The sequence below is a fragment of the Semicossyphus pulcher genome, unplaced genomic scaffold (assembly GCF_022749685.1).
Source record: "Semicossyphus pulcher isolate SPU_LCO1_2020_fin unplaced genomic scaffold, fSemPul1.0.p SCAF_19, whole genome shotgun sequence".
In the NCBI taxonomy this organism is placed as follows: domain Eukaryota; kingdom Metazoa; phylum Chordata; class Actinopteri; order Labriformes; family Labridae; genus Semicossyphus; species Semicossyphus pulcher.
The window spans coordinates 15,783,187-15,801,770 of NW_027211692.1; the positions used below are offsets into that span (position 1 = coordinate 15,783,187).

The window sequence follows — 18,584 nt, forward strand, 5'->3', positions numbered from 1 at the left end:
GGTGTACCTAATCAAGCAACTGTGTAGATGTGATATTGTGCGAGGTGTTTCTTTACACAAAATGGAAAATAACACTAGAGCTCAACTAAATTAATGTTTAAAAAAAAGTAAATAAACTGTATTAATTTAATTAATCTGCCAGTAGATCGATAATCACTTTTTGCCATTTGTTCAGGCATGATACAAACACTTTCTTGTATTGTGGGAAATCGATTTTTGACTACTTGTCAACTATTTAATTGACAAAGCAATAATAAAACAAGCCAGATTAATTGATACATTGGCTACCACGGTCAAATAATTTATGCTTTTATTCTGACTTTTCCGAGACCCCTTGAAATCCGTTTTTGTATTTCTGCAATAATAACAAAAGAAAGAATTTGGTGCAAATAAACCAGCTTTAGACATGTGTTAATATAATACAATTTAATAAGTATCTTTTTTATAAATTTTCAATTTTACATATTTTCCCAAGCTTTTAACAGAATACAGTTAGATCTAAACGCAGCCCAACATTTACAGGCTATATACAACTTAAACTTTCTCCATAGGGAAAACATACAAGTATATTGTTGCTTTTTCAAGTAACTGAATCTGTTATTTTGTACACTTTGTTTTGCTACAATATGATTTCAAAAAAATGTCAGAATCATTTACCTTTCGAAAGTAAAAAAAAAGGTTGTTTATCTGAATGACTCCAAAAGAAAAGGTCTGTGCTGTGATCATATTGCATCAGAACAAAACAAAATATAGTAATGAATTTCCAAAATGGCGGAACGTGATACCAATGTGGGAGGAGATCTGTGATGTCATCATCCCCTGATATTCAGCTCTGTACATGGTCCCAGGAAAAAACAGCAAGATTATCAAATTTACACTGAAGAGAAGAAGTTATTCTCCACATGAAATAAGCAACAATGAATCTTAAAATACAAAATCATCTTTACATGTTACACTGTACATAGACATTATACTCGATAAAGTAATCGCAAATGGGCTTAACTTCTGATGAGTGTGCTACTCCGGATCCTTTCACAGGTCAGTACATTCAGATTCAATTAGGAGAGCACGGCAAGTTGCTGGTCTAGCAAGTGCTGTGCTTAACTGCAGATTTGTTGATCAGTGAGACTAACAGAAATGTTCACAGTGCTGGCGTTATAAAATTATAGTCTTGGAAAGTAAAACACATTTAATGCTGAAATCACCTGACGGCGATCCAAACCCAAAGTGATGGATAAAAGGGCTTTTAAACCTTACATCCTTTGCTGCAGACAGACCGTTACTGGCTCTTGGAAAAAAAATAACCACTGAATAAATGCATACACAACATGCAAACACTCATTCTACTACCATTTCCCTGCAAGTCAGCATTGAAACACACCGTACTATATTTTATAGACCTTTTTACGCTTTCACATTCAAAATCTCATCTCAGTCAGCTTCTAAATCTGTGAGGGTTTTTATTTGATTTCAGATGGTAATTGCCCCAACTGTCTGTTGTAGCTTTCACATTTGGGGGTATGTCGATGTACAACATGATCCTATTTGGCAAAAATAATTTAAAATATATTAGCAGCTGTGAAAAAACATTTTTGCACAGTGTACACTCGCCAGTATGTTTAGGGGAAAAATATTAGAGATAAGTAACAATTTGAGTTTCCTTTACATCCAACGCTAAAAAAACCTTCAAAATCTTTACCTATTTAACGTTCAAGTGGCCGTTGTTAGAAAAACATCAATAAGCATTTAATGTTCCATAATCAAGGGGATAGTCGTATTACATTATACACATCAGCCAGCAGGGGGAGCTGCTGCTGTATCCATCATCACTGAGGACTGCAGCTCCAGTTCAGGAGCTTTGTTCAGTCCGTGATTTTGCTCAAACCCTGCAGCATGTGCCTCGGCTAAAGAGGAGGAGCTCCTCTAAATCACATTCCCAATGTGCTGCTGGTTATGGCGGGTCGAGCACCCTGATCCTACTCTGTTACAGCCCTCAAAACCCGACGTAGCCTCTCGAGTACATGATGTACTGTTGGTTTATCCACAACAGTCACAGTGATAGTGGGAAGTCTCGCCGCCAGCCAGGACCTGCATTGAACCGTAACAGGGTGCCGCCATGTGAAAATGATCACTGCTCGATTATCTGTAACAATGGGTGTTAAGTGAGGGTCTAACCCTGCACATCTGCCCTCTTTATACGACCACACACACTCAACAGGATGACTATGAACCACATGCAGCCTGACGTGTCCTAAATAAAGGATCAGATTTCTGGACGCTGTGGTAGACTAGTACAGAAAGAGGTTGTGTTTTGTCTTGTTCCCAGTTTTATATCAGCCGTAATGTCTCTGAATGATTGTGAATCTCTGTCTCTGATCAGCGAGGGGCCCAGCAGACCTCCTGCCCCCGCTGTGGCCTCGTCTGGCCCGGTCTGAGGCCTGTGGTTCTCCTCTGTCGAGGTGCGACTCCTCCTTCCAGCCGGTGCTCCTGTTGGCAGTGTTCAGGCCAGCTTTAGGGTGCTGATGGGGAAGGAGGGCATGGTCACCATTGTCACAGGGTTGAGCACAGTCTGACCCACCAGCTGCGGGTGGTGGGTCACCATTTGGGTCTGCTTACCAACAATGGTTGTGGTCGTTTGGTTCGGCGCAGAGCCGTTCACCTGAGGGTGGGCGTGGTTTAAGGTGTGGGTGATGTGACCTACCACAGCTGGCTGCGTGACAGCCACCGACTGGGGATAGAGGGCAGGTAGATGCTGGCTCAGGTGAGCCACCGGATGCACGGTGATGTGGCCGATGGGTTGGTGGGTGGGGGCTAACTGGACCGAGCTGGTGGTGGTGGAGGGAGCCAGGTGGGCGATATGTTTCGGACCCCCTCCCTGGATGACGTGATTGACCGCTTGGATGACCGAGGGGTGGGACACTGACGCGTGGGCGATGACTGTGGGGTGTAGGCTGGGCATGGTCACCATCTGAGTCTGGGTGGGGATGAGGGGCTGACTGAGGGTGGTGGAGTTGCTGGATGTTGTAGCTGTGAGTGTCGGAAGGGCTGCAGGCTTGGACACCGGCTGTGGAGGAGACACAGGCAGCGGATGGAGCTGGGGCTGGTGCAGAGGGACTTTGTGCTGAATGGAGATGTGTTGGGTGATGAAGGAGGTGGTGGTGGTGGTGGTGGGTGCTGGGGTTGGGGTCTGAGTGGGTGTTGCAGGCTTGTGCAGCTCCGGTTTCATGGTTTGAGGCACGGTGGGTAAGGCAGTCTGTGCTCTTGGTGGGGTCTCATCTTCAAGGTCATCATCCATGATGTCTTCACCCTCTGTAACAGAACTTTGTGTTATTACATGAAACACTTATATTTAAAATAAGCTTTCAATATTCTTAGTATTTTTTCAGTGGCAGCCCTGTCAGCCTCTGGTAGCTCTATCAGCCTTACCTGAGGCTGTGGAGGTGGAGGCCTGGTCCTCCTCGGGCTGCACCGTCTGGCGGAGCACACGGTCGATCTCAATCACATCCATCCACTGGCTCAGCTCGTTCTTCAGCTCTGCTAATCGCTGCTGCGTGGCGATCTTCTCTCTGGCCAGTCGCTCCATGTCGTGCTCGTACTCCTTCTCTTTCCGCTTCAACGTCTGCAAAGACAAAACAGTAAAAAAAAATCGTTGAGTAGAGCGACCCATGATTGTGTGAGCTGCTACCAGTAAACGCACACCTTGTAACCAGTTCATGAGGTTCACGTCCAGTGAAACTCAATAATCCAATACACAAGGCTCACGATAAATCCCGTCTTTGAGAAGCTGTGATTGTGCTGACTCTGTGTCAGACAGGTGTCGATTCATCCTCATACTCATGTGTCAGGCCTTATCGGTGGTTTTGCATCAGGCCGATATATTTATGTTCAGCATGTGTAGTATGTTAAAGGGGTTTGACAGAAATTTGCAGGAAAGCTAATGTGCGTTGTTTTCTTGTTGTGTAACGTCTGCACTGCTTCATGCAAAGACTTGATTGGCTGCATGGAAATATCTTTATCTATGTAGACACGGATACAAGAAGTGTATCCTGTGTGAAACAAAACAAACCCAGGGAGCTGACTTGTGAAATATAACATGAATTGTGCACTTCTCCCTTTTTGGTACCAACACAGGACAAGTGACTCACAAAGTGGGTTTGTAGACCGAGGCAGTAACTTTATTACATCCTCTGAACACTTCCTGCACCACTGTCACCGTGTGAACAGAAAAACGGCTTCATGATCCTGGCCTTGTTGTTTAATGTACTGATATTGTGTGCAATGTATACACAGAACAATGAACAACACAAGGCTCGCCTGAACAGTATCATCTTCCTAACAGAAAAATAATCGGTGACAACGTGAAGCTTCAGTCGGCCTCTGAGGAAAGAGGAAGATTGTCTCGGTTAATTAATGTGTATGTCATTACAGTAGGACATGACTCTATTAAGCTGTACGTCTCTACAGATGATTAATATGGATCGGCTCCAACAAATAATGATTTAAAAATAAACCTGCGACCAGAGCCCGAGTGCAGGGAGCAAACTAACAGAGCTACACGGGCAGGAGGGAAGGAGGAGGTGGAGGAGACGAGTATGGAAAGTAGGAGGTGCTTCCAGGCAGTAGCTCTCTGTGACCTAATTTCCCTTCACCCGTCAGCTGACACGAGGCAAAACCAAACAAAGTGAGCTGCACTTCCCTGTACACGGCAGCAGGAAGAAAAGTTGAAATGTTTTACAAACAAATCGAGAAGAAGAAGACTGCTGAAAGATAACAAATAAGCTGTTAAGAACTTATCCCCACCAGACAGACAGGATAGAGTGGTGCTGTTAGGGTGTAGAGTTTTGAAATTAACACATGATATAGTTTATTACTCTTCATGTTGGGAAAACTATCCTGCGCAGCCTGAGGCCTCGGTGGGAGAGGCTCAAGGAAACGACACAGAGAAATCTGTAACCAGCAACCTGATGAGTCAGGGTCATAAAAAGTGGACTTCCTGTTAGTGTTCATGCCACCGTGTTGAAGGGTGTGAGGCTGATCAGTGTGTGTAAAGTACATGTGGATGTCCTTTTGTGTGTAGGATTGAGAGGCTTGACTGCACGTAGTTTAAGTGTTTGTGTTGTTGTAGCTGTATGCAGAGAGGTTTCTGTCAGCATGGTGTGTGCGTGCACGACTACAGTACAAACATGTACATAAATAGCAAAGGGGGACAAAAGGCGGGCCTTGTGTAATTCGGCACCTGTCTCTAGTCCTTATCCAGGATTAGAAATGCACGGGCCAAGCGGTCTGCGCTTGGACTCCGTCCCACTGGAGGGGTGATCTCAGTCCCTCACACACACATAAATACAAACTCGGAGGAAGTCCTGTTCATGTACGAGCTTGGCAGAGGAAAGATGTGAAAAGAACACAGTTAAGCCCAATTAAATCCACATGAATGAGATTTTAATCTGCTGATTAAAGTGGAGAAAACTACTTTAATTATAGGCCAGAAATGACCAAAATCCAAACATGAAATATCAGCAAAATGTTTTTTTCAGAAAGCAATCTCGACACATATTTTTTAATCATACATGACTGAGTGTGATGTGTATAATCCTGACTCATTCTTACCTTGAATTTAAGCCTGATCGATATACTGGTTAGGCGATATTATCAGGCAAAAATGGGCCTATTACATATATAACACAATTGTTGTAGGGATGCACGATATTATCGGCACGTTATCGGTATCGGCCGATATCGGCTTAAAATGAACTATCGGATATCGGCCAACAAGCCGATAATTAACCGATAAAATAATGGGCTGCTGCATACTTGATTAAATGCCCGACCTCGGCGCAATGTCCCCGGCGCGAAGAAGACCTGCGCGGCGCAGCGTGATGACGTCACGTGTGTCTACCTGCAGCATGAGAGAGTTAGAAGCCAAAATGTCGGTGGTGTGGAAGTTTTTGTCCGAAATAGATAGCAAAACTGCTCTTTGCACTGACTGCTCAGCTTCGGTGATGCGAGGAGGAGCCAAGGCAAAGTCTTTCAACACTACAAACTTGATTAACCATCTCAAGACCCGTCACCCCGACCGTTGTAACAAATGTGATAAGAGTATCACCATTATACTGTACGCTAATTCCAATACAGAAGAGAGTTGTTGATCTCTGCAATTAGGTGTGCTGGGAAAAAAATATCGGTATCGGTAATCGGCTAAATGAGTTGTAAAATATCGGCATATCGGATATCGTGCATCCCTAAATTGTGGGTATATGTTTTCCAATATTTGCTATTATATAAACTTTGTGTACATATTATTCAAGTTATTTATAATAAAGCAGTGTTCAGATTCTCTTTCTGTATGGAGAACGATCCACTTAGAAAAAGTCTATTTTCAGTCCAGCTCAAATACTGACGATATTGGCGGCCATATCGACATCAGTGATTTGTTTCACTTCAAGATATCGGTCATAAAAATCCCACATCTGTCGAGCTCTACATTAAACTTAATAGCTTAATACTTATCCGCCCACAAAAAAGTATCGGCCTAACAGATCTATCAGTCTACATCTGCTTTACACACTTGTTTCCAAATATGGACCCACAGCAAATTAGAAGAACAAAGATGAACTCTCCCACCATTCAGTGGTCGAGGACTTCCGAACAACCACAAGAATTCCAACAATGAAGTGATTGTATTTGAAAGCGTGGAAATCTAATATAGTGAATGTGTGCTTTGATTTAGAGACCGATGAGCTCAACATGAAAATCATGTAACAGCATCATCTGGACACAGTCGTCTAACTCCGGCTATCAACAGCTCCTCCGCAGACCGAGAAGCTGCTGATATCCGTTCTACAGTTTGAGTACGCTAAAAGTATCCTCCACACATGATGTACTGAAATGCCCCCGTCTTTTGGTTGTCATGGAAACAGCTGAAAACCTCCTTAAGGTTTCCTCTGTGACCCAAAAGAGCGCGCTCTCCTTAATGTTCCCTTTATGCTCCGTCTAGTTTTCCCCGATAGTGTTTCAAGTATGCTTGTGAAACTCAACCTGTAATTATGAGAAAGATTTTCCACATGCACGGAGAGTTGAGAATTGAACACACACACACACACACACACACACACACACACACACACACACACACACACATTAATCACCGATCTCTGAAGGACTGTCTGAAGGACAGAACTAAAAGGTAAAAGAGTGTATAAAATACAAGGACCAAGAAGGACTGGCTGCCTCCCTTTTACCCTCATGTATCAGCCAGCAGCTGTACGTGAGCGGCGCCACAACTGTGCATGCCACAAACTATGACTCATGATGGAAAACGCTCCACAAACACAGAGACACACTGAACTCTGATGGTGGACTGAGCTCGTCTCTTTCTAAACAGCTAGTCTGATTGATTGTCGAGCACATCGCAGATGGATCCGACGTGACTTCATCAACCTGTTAATCATGTCACCAGGTTGGTAGGACACAAGGTGCCAAGTACTTTTTGTTTCTCTGCACATGGCCCCACCTCGGCCGTGTTTGCATGTGAAAATCTAGATCAGTACAGGGCTCGGCTGCATTGTGTTAGCGAGTGTGTGTGTGTGTGTGTGTGTAAGGTAAACACTGCTCAAGCGCTGTCACAAGCAATGCGAGTGCCGAGCACATGGCCCCACAGAGAACAGGAGAGGGAGGGGGGGCGGCAGATAGCGGGGGATTGAAAGAGAGCAATACAAGCTGTACTCACTGACTCACTTCTGCAGCAGACGGCACAAGGCTGGGTTCTCTTAAAGGGCCAGGAGCGCAGGAGGCCACGTTGCAGACATGCTGCTCGGCCTGGCTGCCTGATCTGCACAGAGGTCTTGTGACAGTGTGGTAACCATAAACCCTTGTCTTACAGTGCCTTCAAGCTGGAACCGAAACCCTCACGTGGTGCCTGACTTCAACCATAACAAGCTTATATTGTTGTCTTATAATACCCTACTTTTACACCTTTTCTGTGTGCTTGTCATAACTGACCTAATTACTTCATTGTGGCTAAGGACTGACCGGTAGTCCTTACTATGCTTCTGTACATGAACTCCACTTATTAAGATATTTAACAGTCATTTTTCTGAGAAACTACAGAGCAACATACAACCATGCAAATTGAGATTTTTTTCCTGCTTTCTCCAGAAAATCCTCATTTCGTGGAAGCAGATGTACAAAATGATTCGTACATCTAAAGACAGATGTTTAGTTTAAAAGAAGAAAGTGTGACAAAGACGGAGCTGAGACCTGAGAAAGCTTTGAAATATTAAAGAGCAGCGAGTTCGACTGATTATCTTTAATGTTCAAGGCTGAATGAATCTGAAAATGTCAGAGCAATCAGTGCAGCTTTGTTTTAAGGCAGTGCTTTTGAGGAAATATGCCATTTTGTGCACTATGAAATGTCATTTAAACATTTAAACACTCCCTCCACCTCTCTACTCAAGATCTTCCCCACCAGATGGCACGACACGTTTCAGTATTGGGGCATGAGCGGCGGAGGAACAAGTTGAGTCGGCTTTGAGGGGGAAATGAAGCGCGAGAGGAGTAAACCGAGCCTTGTGTTTACCGCTCCATGTTCCCTCCCTGCTGCTGGCAGCTAAGCCTGCTGGTACGGCGAGTCCTGCCTGTTGCAGAGCTGGGCGGAGGCCCAGCACGGGGGGTGACGTCACGCGGCTCAGGCTAGCCATGTGCTTGCTGCTCATGTGGCCTTAAAAGCTCAGAGAGGCAGGATGGAGCGAGGAGGGGAGGGGGAGCGGAGAGGAGGAGCTCTGATGCATCACAGCTTATTTTACAGCCTCGGCTTTCGCAGCGCCACTACAGGCTCAGGGGAAAGCCTTTGTGAACAAGATGTGGTGCTTTAAATTTAAAACCCAAACACATGTGCAGCTCTGTTAATGTAAAGACACCGACATGACTGAGAGATCACAATACTCGACTGGCATGTTTGTTTTCCGTCGTGTTCACAGTCGTTTGTCCTTGAAATGAAATGAGGAAGTGAATCTTGAACTACAGAGCTGTTGACCAATCCTGTGACTTTCTGTGGAGAACTGATAAACAATGCAGCCATAATAGACGCTACTACTATAACTGCACACACTGTCAAGCTGACACTTGAGATAACAGTTGAGATAAATCAAATAAATGGTGATGCTGAGCCTAAAGCCTCTTATTTGAACCTCCCCTGGGCTCAGTGTTGTTATGTACAGGCTGCCTCGATGCTGCTAGCCCAGGGGAGGGCAGGGACAGGGGGGGCGGAGAGAAAGGAGGCAGCACTCAGGGAGAGAGGTGTATGCAGGCAGGACACGCGTTGGTACCACCCATGTCAAGATGACAGTGTGTGCACGTGTTTTTTGTTCTGTTCTGGCTTCCTATTACCTTAAGTTCTCTTGTTTTACTCCACCCCTCCAAAACAAAACCAGCAGCCAGGCCAATTAAAGAAGCGTCCCTGTGAGAGAGAGGCACGCAAGAGTAAATGTACATGAGCTTAACTCATCTGACCTATAGTCGAGAAACTGTAGAGTCTAGCTAGACACGATGAGGTGGTACAGGAGGTGTTTTTTTGCAGAAAGTGGGATCAAACATTTTTCTCCTTTTCTATGTGAATAAATATAACTCTGGTCTAGCTCAGCAGTTGGTGTAAAAAGAGAGGCAGGTCAGTCAGCCAGTCGAAGGCAACATGCTGAGCGCCGTGTTGCTTAATCACACAGAGAGGGGGCAGAGGGAGGGAGATTGGGTGACGAGCTCCGCACCCACGCTGTCCTAGTTTCCCTCAGTATCCACGCGCAGAGAGGAACAACAAGACTGCAGCGGCTTAGAGCACCGACTCAGCAGCACGCTGTCCTCTGCACAGGCTAACCTGCAACACAGTTATATCATAACTGAAGACACGACCAATAAAACAGCAACAATCGGCTGTTTCATACAGGCCTTAAAAGCGTGTAACAAAGCATGAACATCAGTGTACACACTGAATATTAGCATAACTTAGCGTGCTTAGCACAAGCAAACAAGTACCGAGTAAAACAACCACAGAAGTGCTTCCTTTTTATGTAGGCGTGACGTCAAACCCTCCTCATAATAACACACGTGTAAATACAATAACAAACTGTTCTACTAGAGCACTGGACCATGTCATTATAATAAGAACAACACAAATACACAAAAGTATGTGAACCTTTCTTAGATTGCAACACCTGCGCCCATAGGTGAACCCTCAGATTTCAAGCTGCCAGCCTACAGGATCTATCTATAGGAGAAAGATGAACCACTGTGACTCGTTCAACAGCACAGTCACAGTCTGAGAAGCTAAACTAGGCCAGTGGTGGACCTTTGCACCAGCTGTTTACAACCAGGATACTCTCACAGTGAGAGCCTGACTCAAACACATGGTGGGACACTTGTGGCACACATTCCTAATGTTTATCAGACAGACAGCAGGATCGAAAGGCAGACAGACCAGAGGCAGAAGAAAAGAGGAATAGGTCTGAAATTAAATGAAGTGACTTGTCTATAAACTATAAATGAAACACTTTTTTATGCACAATAAAGACTTATTTCTCTCACTTTACGTTTACAAATAAGTTTAAATCCGTGTTATCGTCACTCCTCCTACAGAAGATCGTGCTTTATTCCTTTGTACAAATGTCCCTCCTCTTGTACACTTTGATCACATTGCAGCTTGGCTCCATAGTTCAGTAGTAATCATGAGTGCCAACAAATCTGTACAAACGAGTCCTGTCAAGATTCACAAACATCTGACGGATGCAGTGCACGGGCTGAATCTCACAGGCTGATAATAATTGATCAGCAGTAGTTAGAACATTTTGTCTGAGAGTTTATACCAGAATTTAACTGAAGCAACTGAAAGCTCACATAACTGTACAAAGGAAGGACCAATGACTGTATATAAAGATGGACGACACGTCTCCATCTGCTCTCATTGTACGGAATTGATGCCAAAATAGCCCCCGTGTCCGCTGCCATCTTGCGATGGAGACGTCATTCGGAGCCAGAGCTGCGCAGTAGAGATCGGTGGGTGGCGCTGCCTTAGCCACTTCCGCTAACCAAGACACACACTTAACTTACTGAAAAAACGGCAACGATCCTGCGTGCCGACGTATGTAACTGCAGAACAGCTTCTTTGTGTTGGTCTGAGGCAGAGGTTCACAGGTATGGAAACTTCAATGACTGTAGTGATTGTTTTAGTTACGTTTCCTCTCTCCGTTCCTCCTCTACTCTGCTAATCTGGAACTGATCGGCTGCAGGAGCCGTATTTGTCGACAGAGCTGTCAATCAACAGCATCAAATAACTCATTAAGAACCATTCATATTAGGATGAAAGGTTCTGATGTATGGCCCATCAGCTCCACCAGACATCCATATCAATTTTATATCACTCTCTGAGTTCACATATATAGCAGTAAGACTTGGAACCAGCAGCTTACCTGGATGTATCTCAGCGCACTCCTCAGCACACACAGGTTGGACGTCTTCTTCTCGTCTATGTTGGGGATGTTCTTCTTCAGCGTCTCGAAGCACTCCTTCAAGTGTGCTCGTCTGACGGACACAAGACACAGAGGGGGGATTTGAGAGCGCACAAATGGCAGAGACACGCTTGGCTTTATTCCAGAGTGATTAAACAACAATATTTTCAGTTAGCATTAAAATATAAACTGAGATAAATAAACAAAGACATCTGCGAGTTTCAGAGAACAGAACAGAAACCACTTAATATAGTACACTAATATTCAAAGTGAACTTTCTGATAACCTCAGATCTCTCTCTGTGTAAGGAGGCCCTATGGTAGACAGGCTGAACCCACCTGTTTTTCTCAAGCTTGTTATGCACCTCTCTTGTGCCTGCCCTGTAAGAGCACAAACGAGAGCACAGTAAGAATTTGGTGTCAAAAAGGGCAGTGTGACAAGAATAATCAAAATCAACCATAGATGAGTTTTCTTACTTTGTAGCTGGCAGATACTTTAGTGACAAAAGTCTGTTGTGTGTGTCCAATTTAAAGTCGTTTAGCGGTTAAATATCATTAACGTGACAGCCTCACAAATGCTACATTTTGCTTGCTTTTCTTTCAGTTACAAACTTAAAAAATACAAATAGTTTTGGACTTTTTGGAAGCTACAGTTCAAAAAAACGTATGAAGATTTCATAGACTTATATAATGATTGACAAAAATTATCAAATCAATTAAAAACACTGTTCAGCAGCAGATTTATTTCAATAAAACTCACCCCCCAGGCCTCTTCTTGCTGTCTAGCTGGCGGCCGTCATCAGGCGGACTCCCCCGACTGATGGGGCCGTTCTGCAGAGGAGCCTGCTGGAGCACAGGGCCCGGCTGGGGGAGTAAGGCATGCTGCTGGGGGGGCGACACGATTGGGCCGGGGTAGCGCTGAATCAGCTGCGGGTGCGTCTGCTGCTGTAGTTTAGTGTTGTTGGTCTGGGCGATGATCTGCGGGTGGTGATGATGGTTCTGTATCAGCTGCTTGTGGTTGTTGGTCAGCACAGATGGCGGGTGGTCAGGTTTGGGTTGCGGAGAGCGCGGCAGAGTGGCAGCGGGCGGCGGAGCGACCGGAGGGGACAGCGTGGCGACGGGCAGGGTGGGTGATCCTGCAGGGTTGGGGGTGACCACGGGGATGGGGATGACCGTGATGGGCATGGAGGGGGGAGGCAGAGAGGGCGGTATGGGCGCAGGGCGGCAGTCATTGCGAAGCTCCTCTGCTTTACAGACATTGTTGATGTGGATGGTTGCGTTGTAGCTCACATCAGAGCGCCTCTGCTCGGTCTGCTGCTCCAGACGGAGCTTCTCCTTCAGCTCATCCTCTGTGGAGGAGACGAGCAGGTTAACAGAGCAATTACAGTTTCCTCCTGTACACACTTCAGCTACTATCAATCATAGTACCACACCATCGAATAACAATACACGTAATGTTTGTTCGATTACAACGAAACAATCATTGACAAAACCTGACCTTGATTAAGATATTAAGGAGTGTTTGTGAGAGGTAAAAACAGGCCTATTCTCTGACAGATACTGACAATGATATTAAAGAGTTCATTATAACAGAAAATAACTTGCACTAAACATGGCCTACTACCTGCCACATCCAGCCTGATTGTCCTATTTATGGTACACAACAAGAACCATGTTACTCGTGTAACAGCACATTTCTGTTTAATCTAAACTAACACCAAATAAATGATTGCAAAGACATGAAGACAAACAGTTGATTTTCATGCGATCTCTCTCTGTGGTCGAGAAGTGACCACAACCATTACCAGAATGTACTATGGGCAAACATGGTGAAATCTAAGTCTTAGCTTGTAGTCTTTTTATGTGCTTCCAGTTACAGGCTTTAAAGTGTGTATTTACATTAACAAAAACCCCACCAAGCTTCAGGCACTCTCTAAAACAAGCTTGGTGCTCAAATAGAGACACATCTACAGAGCTGTAACTTAATCTCAGTCACAGTCCACTGACAGAGTTGTGTAGGGGAGGTTGGCTCAGGTCTACATCTCTTATAACAGAGTCCCACAATGAGGGAACCCTAAACACAACCAATCTGAAACTATGTCAGGGTCACAGCCTGCATGTTGTAAAGAGCAAGTTAAAATCACATTAGGAGGTAAAACATTAGTGGACAGTGACAGTTTGTGAAATAAAAGAGGAGTTGTAATCAAAAAGCTTCATTAGCCTTGTCGTACAATCCCATCACATTCAAGACAACCCCTCATTATGTGTTGATGCTGTCTGGTTACTATGGCAGCTGTGAGCACGGTTAGAGATGCCAGACACAAGTTTTTGTTATTATGAGGTGGGCCAGGGTCACTTCAGCACTGCAGAACTAGACCAGACTTAATAACATCTCCGGAAGGTTATAAAACCACTGAAAATATCATGACAATAAAGATAAAGCCATTATAACCATGTTAACACATGCTGAACATTATAATCCACGATTATTTTATGTAGGTGTACCTCATAAACTGCAAACTAACCATAAAATACTGTGACAGATATTTGGCTGTTTAATCCGCTATGTAAAGCAGGGTGAATTTTTGCATGTTAAAAAATAATGAAACTTTTGTGCTCGGAAATAAACCCTTTGATGTTATACAACATCTGAGTCACTGACAGATTGTGATCTACCAAAATTGTATTTGTCTAGCAGTTAAAGAGTTCAAAGTTCAGGAACTTAATAGCCCTGCCTTTGCACACGCACACAATGCAGGGCAGTGATACTTTGTGAGCATGTTCTTTGGTTGTAAAAATCCTGAAACAGGAAGAAGACCTTTTCAGCTCTACATAACCAGAGAGCAGTTGAATAGTATCATAATTGACAGTCACTTTCTGCTGAGTATATTTGTGACGTTGCACTGAAAAAGCTTTGCCTCAAAGTCAAAACAAGCAGAAAAGAACAAGATGTTCTGGCCTCTGTGCTATGCAGCTTTTGTAAGCTGTTGAATGCCTCCCCTGTTTTAGACTGATAATTTAGTATCGTGGTGCCCCCACACACACAAAGCTGATCCGAGTCTTTTCTGAGCAAAAACCTATGAAACGCTTATAAAAACAAGAGGGATTTCTATAGACATTATATAACTGCAGCAGCACACTGAGAAACACTGGCCTACTTTCCTGCACACAGTGACCTGCTCTACAGTAGCAGGGAGGGAGGAGGAGGGAGGACTCAGCTCCTCGTGCCATGCTGCATTGAGAGAGCAGAGAGAAGGGAGGAGCAGGAGCTCTCACTCTGAGCTGTTCTGAACATTCCTAATGTTGCCATGATGTTAAAAGTAGAGAACTACAGATCTTTTTAAAGCTTGTAATATTACTGATTTCATCCACCGTTACAGATGGAGAATTGTTGTTACATATGATACATTTGGTGCACAAGAGATCACAGCACTGGAAATAAAATAGAATGTAAAAGGTTAGCCTCTCTACTGCAACAGGTCTAAGCCATCATGGGGGAAGATCCATTCACTAATTTGCTCGATAATAAAAGTGTTGTCTGAGTCAAACGTGTAGCTGATCCCACAGTGTGGGTAGAGTAGTAGAGTATTTACAGCTTCTCTTTCTAGGGAATGGTTCACAAGCTTTACACGAAACCATCGTAATCTTCTTGTACTTGCCTTTACTGGAAATGTGGCCGAGAACACGTTATAGAATTGTTACTAATGCTTAAGCAGGCTGACTGGCAAAAAGCAACATGTTGAATTGGCAGTGATTGCAGATTACTGTCCATGTGTGAAAGGTGATTATTGCGCTCATGGTTGTAGGGCAGTTGAAGGATATGTTCTACTGCCTCACAGCTAAGCTTTTTATTAATTAATATAAGCTGCTCAGCTTTCCATTAATCAATATACTCACAAATTACTGTTTAAATTAAAAAAAATGCTGTTTTGGGGCCCATTTTTGTAAGTAAATCTGTGAATGCATGTTTATAAGATGGTTTTATTTCTTAAATATTTTTTGGTGGCTGCAATATTGAAGAATAGAGCCTAAAACAGAAAACTGAAAACAAAATAGCATTAAATCTTAAGAAAAACGTTTTGTTTTTTCAAGTTAGTAATGATTAATTTTGACAAACTATTTTTGTGTTTTTTAGAAATGTAGTACACAAATGTTTTTTTGTAGCTCGGTGGTCTTAGTTTCTCCAGACTGCATACTGTAGTGACTCATCTTCTTCATAAACTATCTTTGGGAGGGGTTGCCCAGCACGCACGTGGTGAAAGGGGCGGAACTAGCCCCCCTTCCCTGTTAACATATGGAGGCGTGGCTCGTCGATACACGTCATCGACAGACATTCAAAGCTCTCCACGAGCGTCTGAGGGGCCAAGGAGTTTGGTTTTTTTTTTTAATTTTCAAGACACAAACAATCAGACTGAAACGTGTGGGAACACGGTGTTTTTATACTACAACACCTTACGTTTTCATGCCGAGGGGATTGTTGAGAAGCACAGATACATGTAGGGGAAGTCTGATAGCAGATCCCCGCGGACGGTGTCAGGTCATTATGTAAAACGAGCTTGGCATTCCCTGCGCCACCGCCCTTTATACCCCCATGTTTTTATATCTTACCTTTTAAATGCTAATTAGCAGTGCATGGGGTCAGTCATAAATAAACTGACAAGCAAACTCAAAGACAGAAAGGATCTGTCAACTTTACAGTGATGCTGCCGTGCAGTCTACCTCTGTAACAACACTGTCTATGCAGCAGGTTTCAATGCAGTCACCCTGATACTGCAGCGCCCTGTCTCTGTTTATCTGCTATTGTGGACAGCTGTGATTTAGATGAAGATACAGGCAAACTGCAACAGGAATTAAACGCAAGAGTAAAGACCAGTTTGCAAATCAAAACGAATTTGAAAGTAAAACTAAAATGTCACCGACTGACTTAAATACATTCCTTACAGTAGCTGGTCAAATTTGAATTTTAAAGCAACAAAAAGGTGATTTTCATTCAATTTAGTTCATGAATAACGCGTATATTTCAGCATTATACATGGTTTGCCCATAACTCCGTAAAATAAATCTTTCATTGCCACACTTGACTCAATAGTTGAGTTAATCTAATAGTTCATATTTCATATTTGCCAATGTTGTAAAAACATACTCTATATATTTAATATAATGCCAACTTACCACGTGCTTTCTGTTGTTGCTGGGCTTGCAATTCCAAAAACTTGGCTGCTTCCAGAAGCGTTTCGATGCTCATTTCTGTCCAGTTAGAAAGACTGTGGCTTATTTTTACAAGAGACAGGCGATAAAGCAAATGCTATAGCGCCTGAGTACTACAGGGAGAGGTTCCCAGTATAAAGCTGGAAAAAAGGGTAATCGGATACCCCCTCAGTAGAAACTCTACCACTTACGTAGGAGAGTTACAAACAAGATGGCGCTCAAAGTAGTGGGAACAAATAAGGTTTGTGAATCACGTACCGTTTGTAACCGCCCACAGACAGACACACTCCCTCCCATGCACATCACAGAGAAAACGACAAAACACGGAGCATAATTCGGATGGGATTTATAACTGTGTTATAAAGCCCCCCCCCCCATGAGCTGAGTCACGTCCGTCTCTGCTGTAAAACTGGCGCATGTGCCTGACCGCCGTAATCTTTTTTTTATATATCAAAAATGTAACTAAATGTTTCCCTTTGTTAGCACCATAGCTAGCTAACAGGAAGGTCTGGAATGTGTCGCCTAGCAACCACTTAGCACAACAGCGGTTATTTCAGGAAGCTTCATTTCAGGACAAAATTGTTTGTTTTATCATTACAAATGGCCCTTTGTACATGTCATTACACTCTACTTGAGCCACATTTGTTAAAGTACTGCCAAATAAGGTTAGCCTGAGGCTTGCTCCTGAAATGTCACCATAGAAACGCAAGTAACAGGTATTTTTTTTCCCACACACGGGCTACAGTGTGTTTAAATGTAATAGGCTACTTGTTGCCCTTTGTCTGTCGACGTAAGTGAACTGTTTCCGCAATTTACAAGTGACCACGACTGCAGTACATTTACATCTCAATGATGTGTTGTTTTACCACCAATCAGCGTTAAGAACAACAAGGCATGGCGTCTGTACACATGGAGACAGGCGATATATTGTATCTCTCAAGCACCGAGCTGTAGACGCAGATCTTAAGAGTCCGTATTCACCGGAAATAGTTTTGATAACAAGAAAAGGAAAAACAATGAGAGTCAGTTTGAGTTGTGGGAGCGGTTTTAGGGTGTGTGCATAATATTTAACAGAGAGCATGATGCACAGTCTGTTGCCTTTTAAAGCATTAGACTTGTGTTCATCCAGCAACTAGCAAGTGGAATGAACAAAATAAACTCGTAGGCAGCACTGGAAAGTGCACTCAAGTACTGACTAAATACAATGTTAAGTGAAATATTATTCTGTAGTTTCTGATAATTAAGAAAACAATCAAAAAGTTAAAAACAAGTATTTTCAATATTGATTATTCCATCTTCTACTTTCTTATAATGAATTGATTCTTTATTCTATAATGTTAGTCATTTGCGATTTCACATAGGCCAAGGTGACATCTTAACATGAATATTTTTTTTGTCTAACTTAAAGTCAGAAGCCCACAGATGTTCCCTGTACAGGTTGTGAAACAGTTTTTAAAAACTGCATATTCTCACGGTTGAGAATCAGGAACCAGCAAATGTGTGGGAATTTTTCCCCGATCAGATTAATTTCCTGTCAGTTAGTTGATTAATCAGCCTATTATTCCAGCCGTAGTCCATTTATTCATATAATTATTTCTTACATCAGCTCAATATTTCAGCAACAGTTATAAGGTTGCAGTTTTCTCATGAATTAAACTTCTTTATAAGCTGAAGGGGTTTTAAGCATTAAAAAAATCACCAAAATCACACGATATCAAAAGAAGGGGATTTAAAATCTACATTATCAGTAGCCTAATCCAACTAAAGGACACTGAAGGGCTTCCTTTAACTCTGCTGTTGCTCTCACATGACTCACACATATAGGATGGTGGAGTCAAAGTCCCGACACAGTCAGGATCATACAGGAACCGTTTCAGCTTACTAC

At 43.3% G+C, this 18,584-nt stretch overlaps 1 protein-coding gene across 2 annotated transcripts; it reads right to left on the reverse strand.

Annotated features, from left to right (window-relative positions):
* Window positions 1–411: 411 nt before the first annotated feature.
* On the reverse strand, window positions 412–16,872 carry mnta (MAX network transcriptional repressor a). Of its 2 annotated transcripts, XM_069668390.1 has the most exons (6): window positions 16,664–16,872; window positions 12,252–12,840; window positions 11,831–11,872; window positions 11,454–11,565; window positions 3,427–3,619; window positions 412–3,309 (listed from the first exon to the last, which is right to left on the reverse strand). In XM_069668390.1, exons 1-6 carry the CDS (start codon window positions 16,734–16,736, stop codon window positions 2,501–2,503), a joined length of 1,818 nt encoding a protein of 605 aa, XP_069524491.1. In that variant the 5' UTR covers window positions 16,737–16,872; the 3' UTR covers window positions 412–2,500. The 2 variants fall into 2 exon arrangements, with proteins under 2 accessions (XP_069524491.1, XP_069524492.1); XM_069668391.1 differs by lacking the exon at window positions 11,831–11,872.
* Window positions 16,873–18,584: the final 1,712 nt, after the last annotated feature.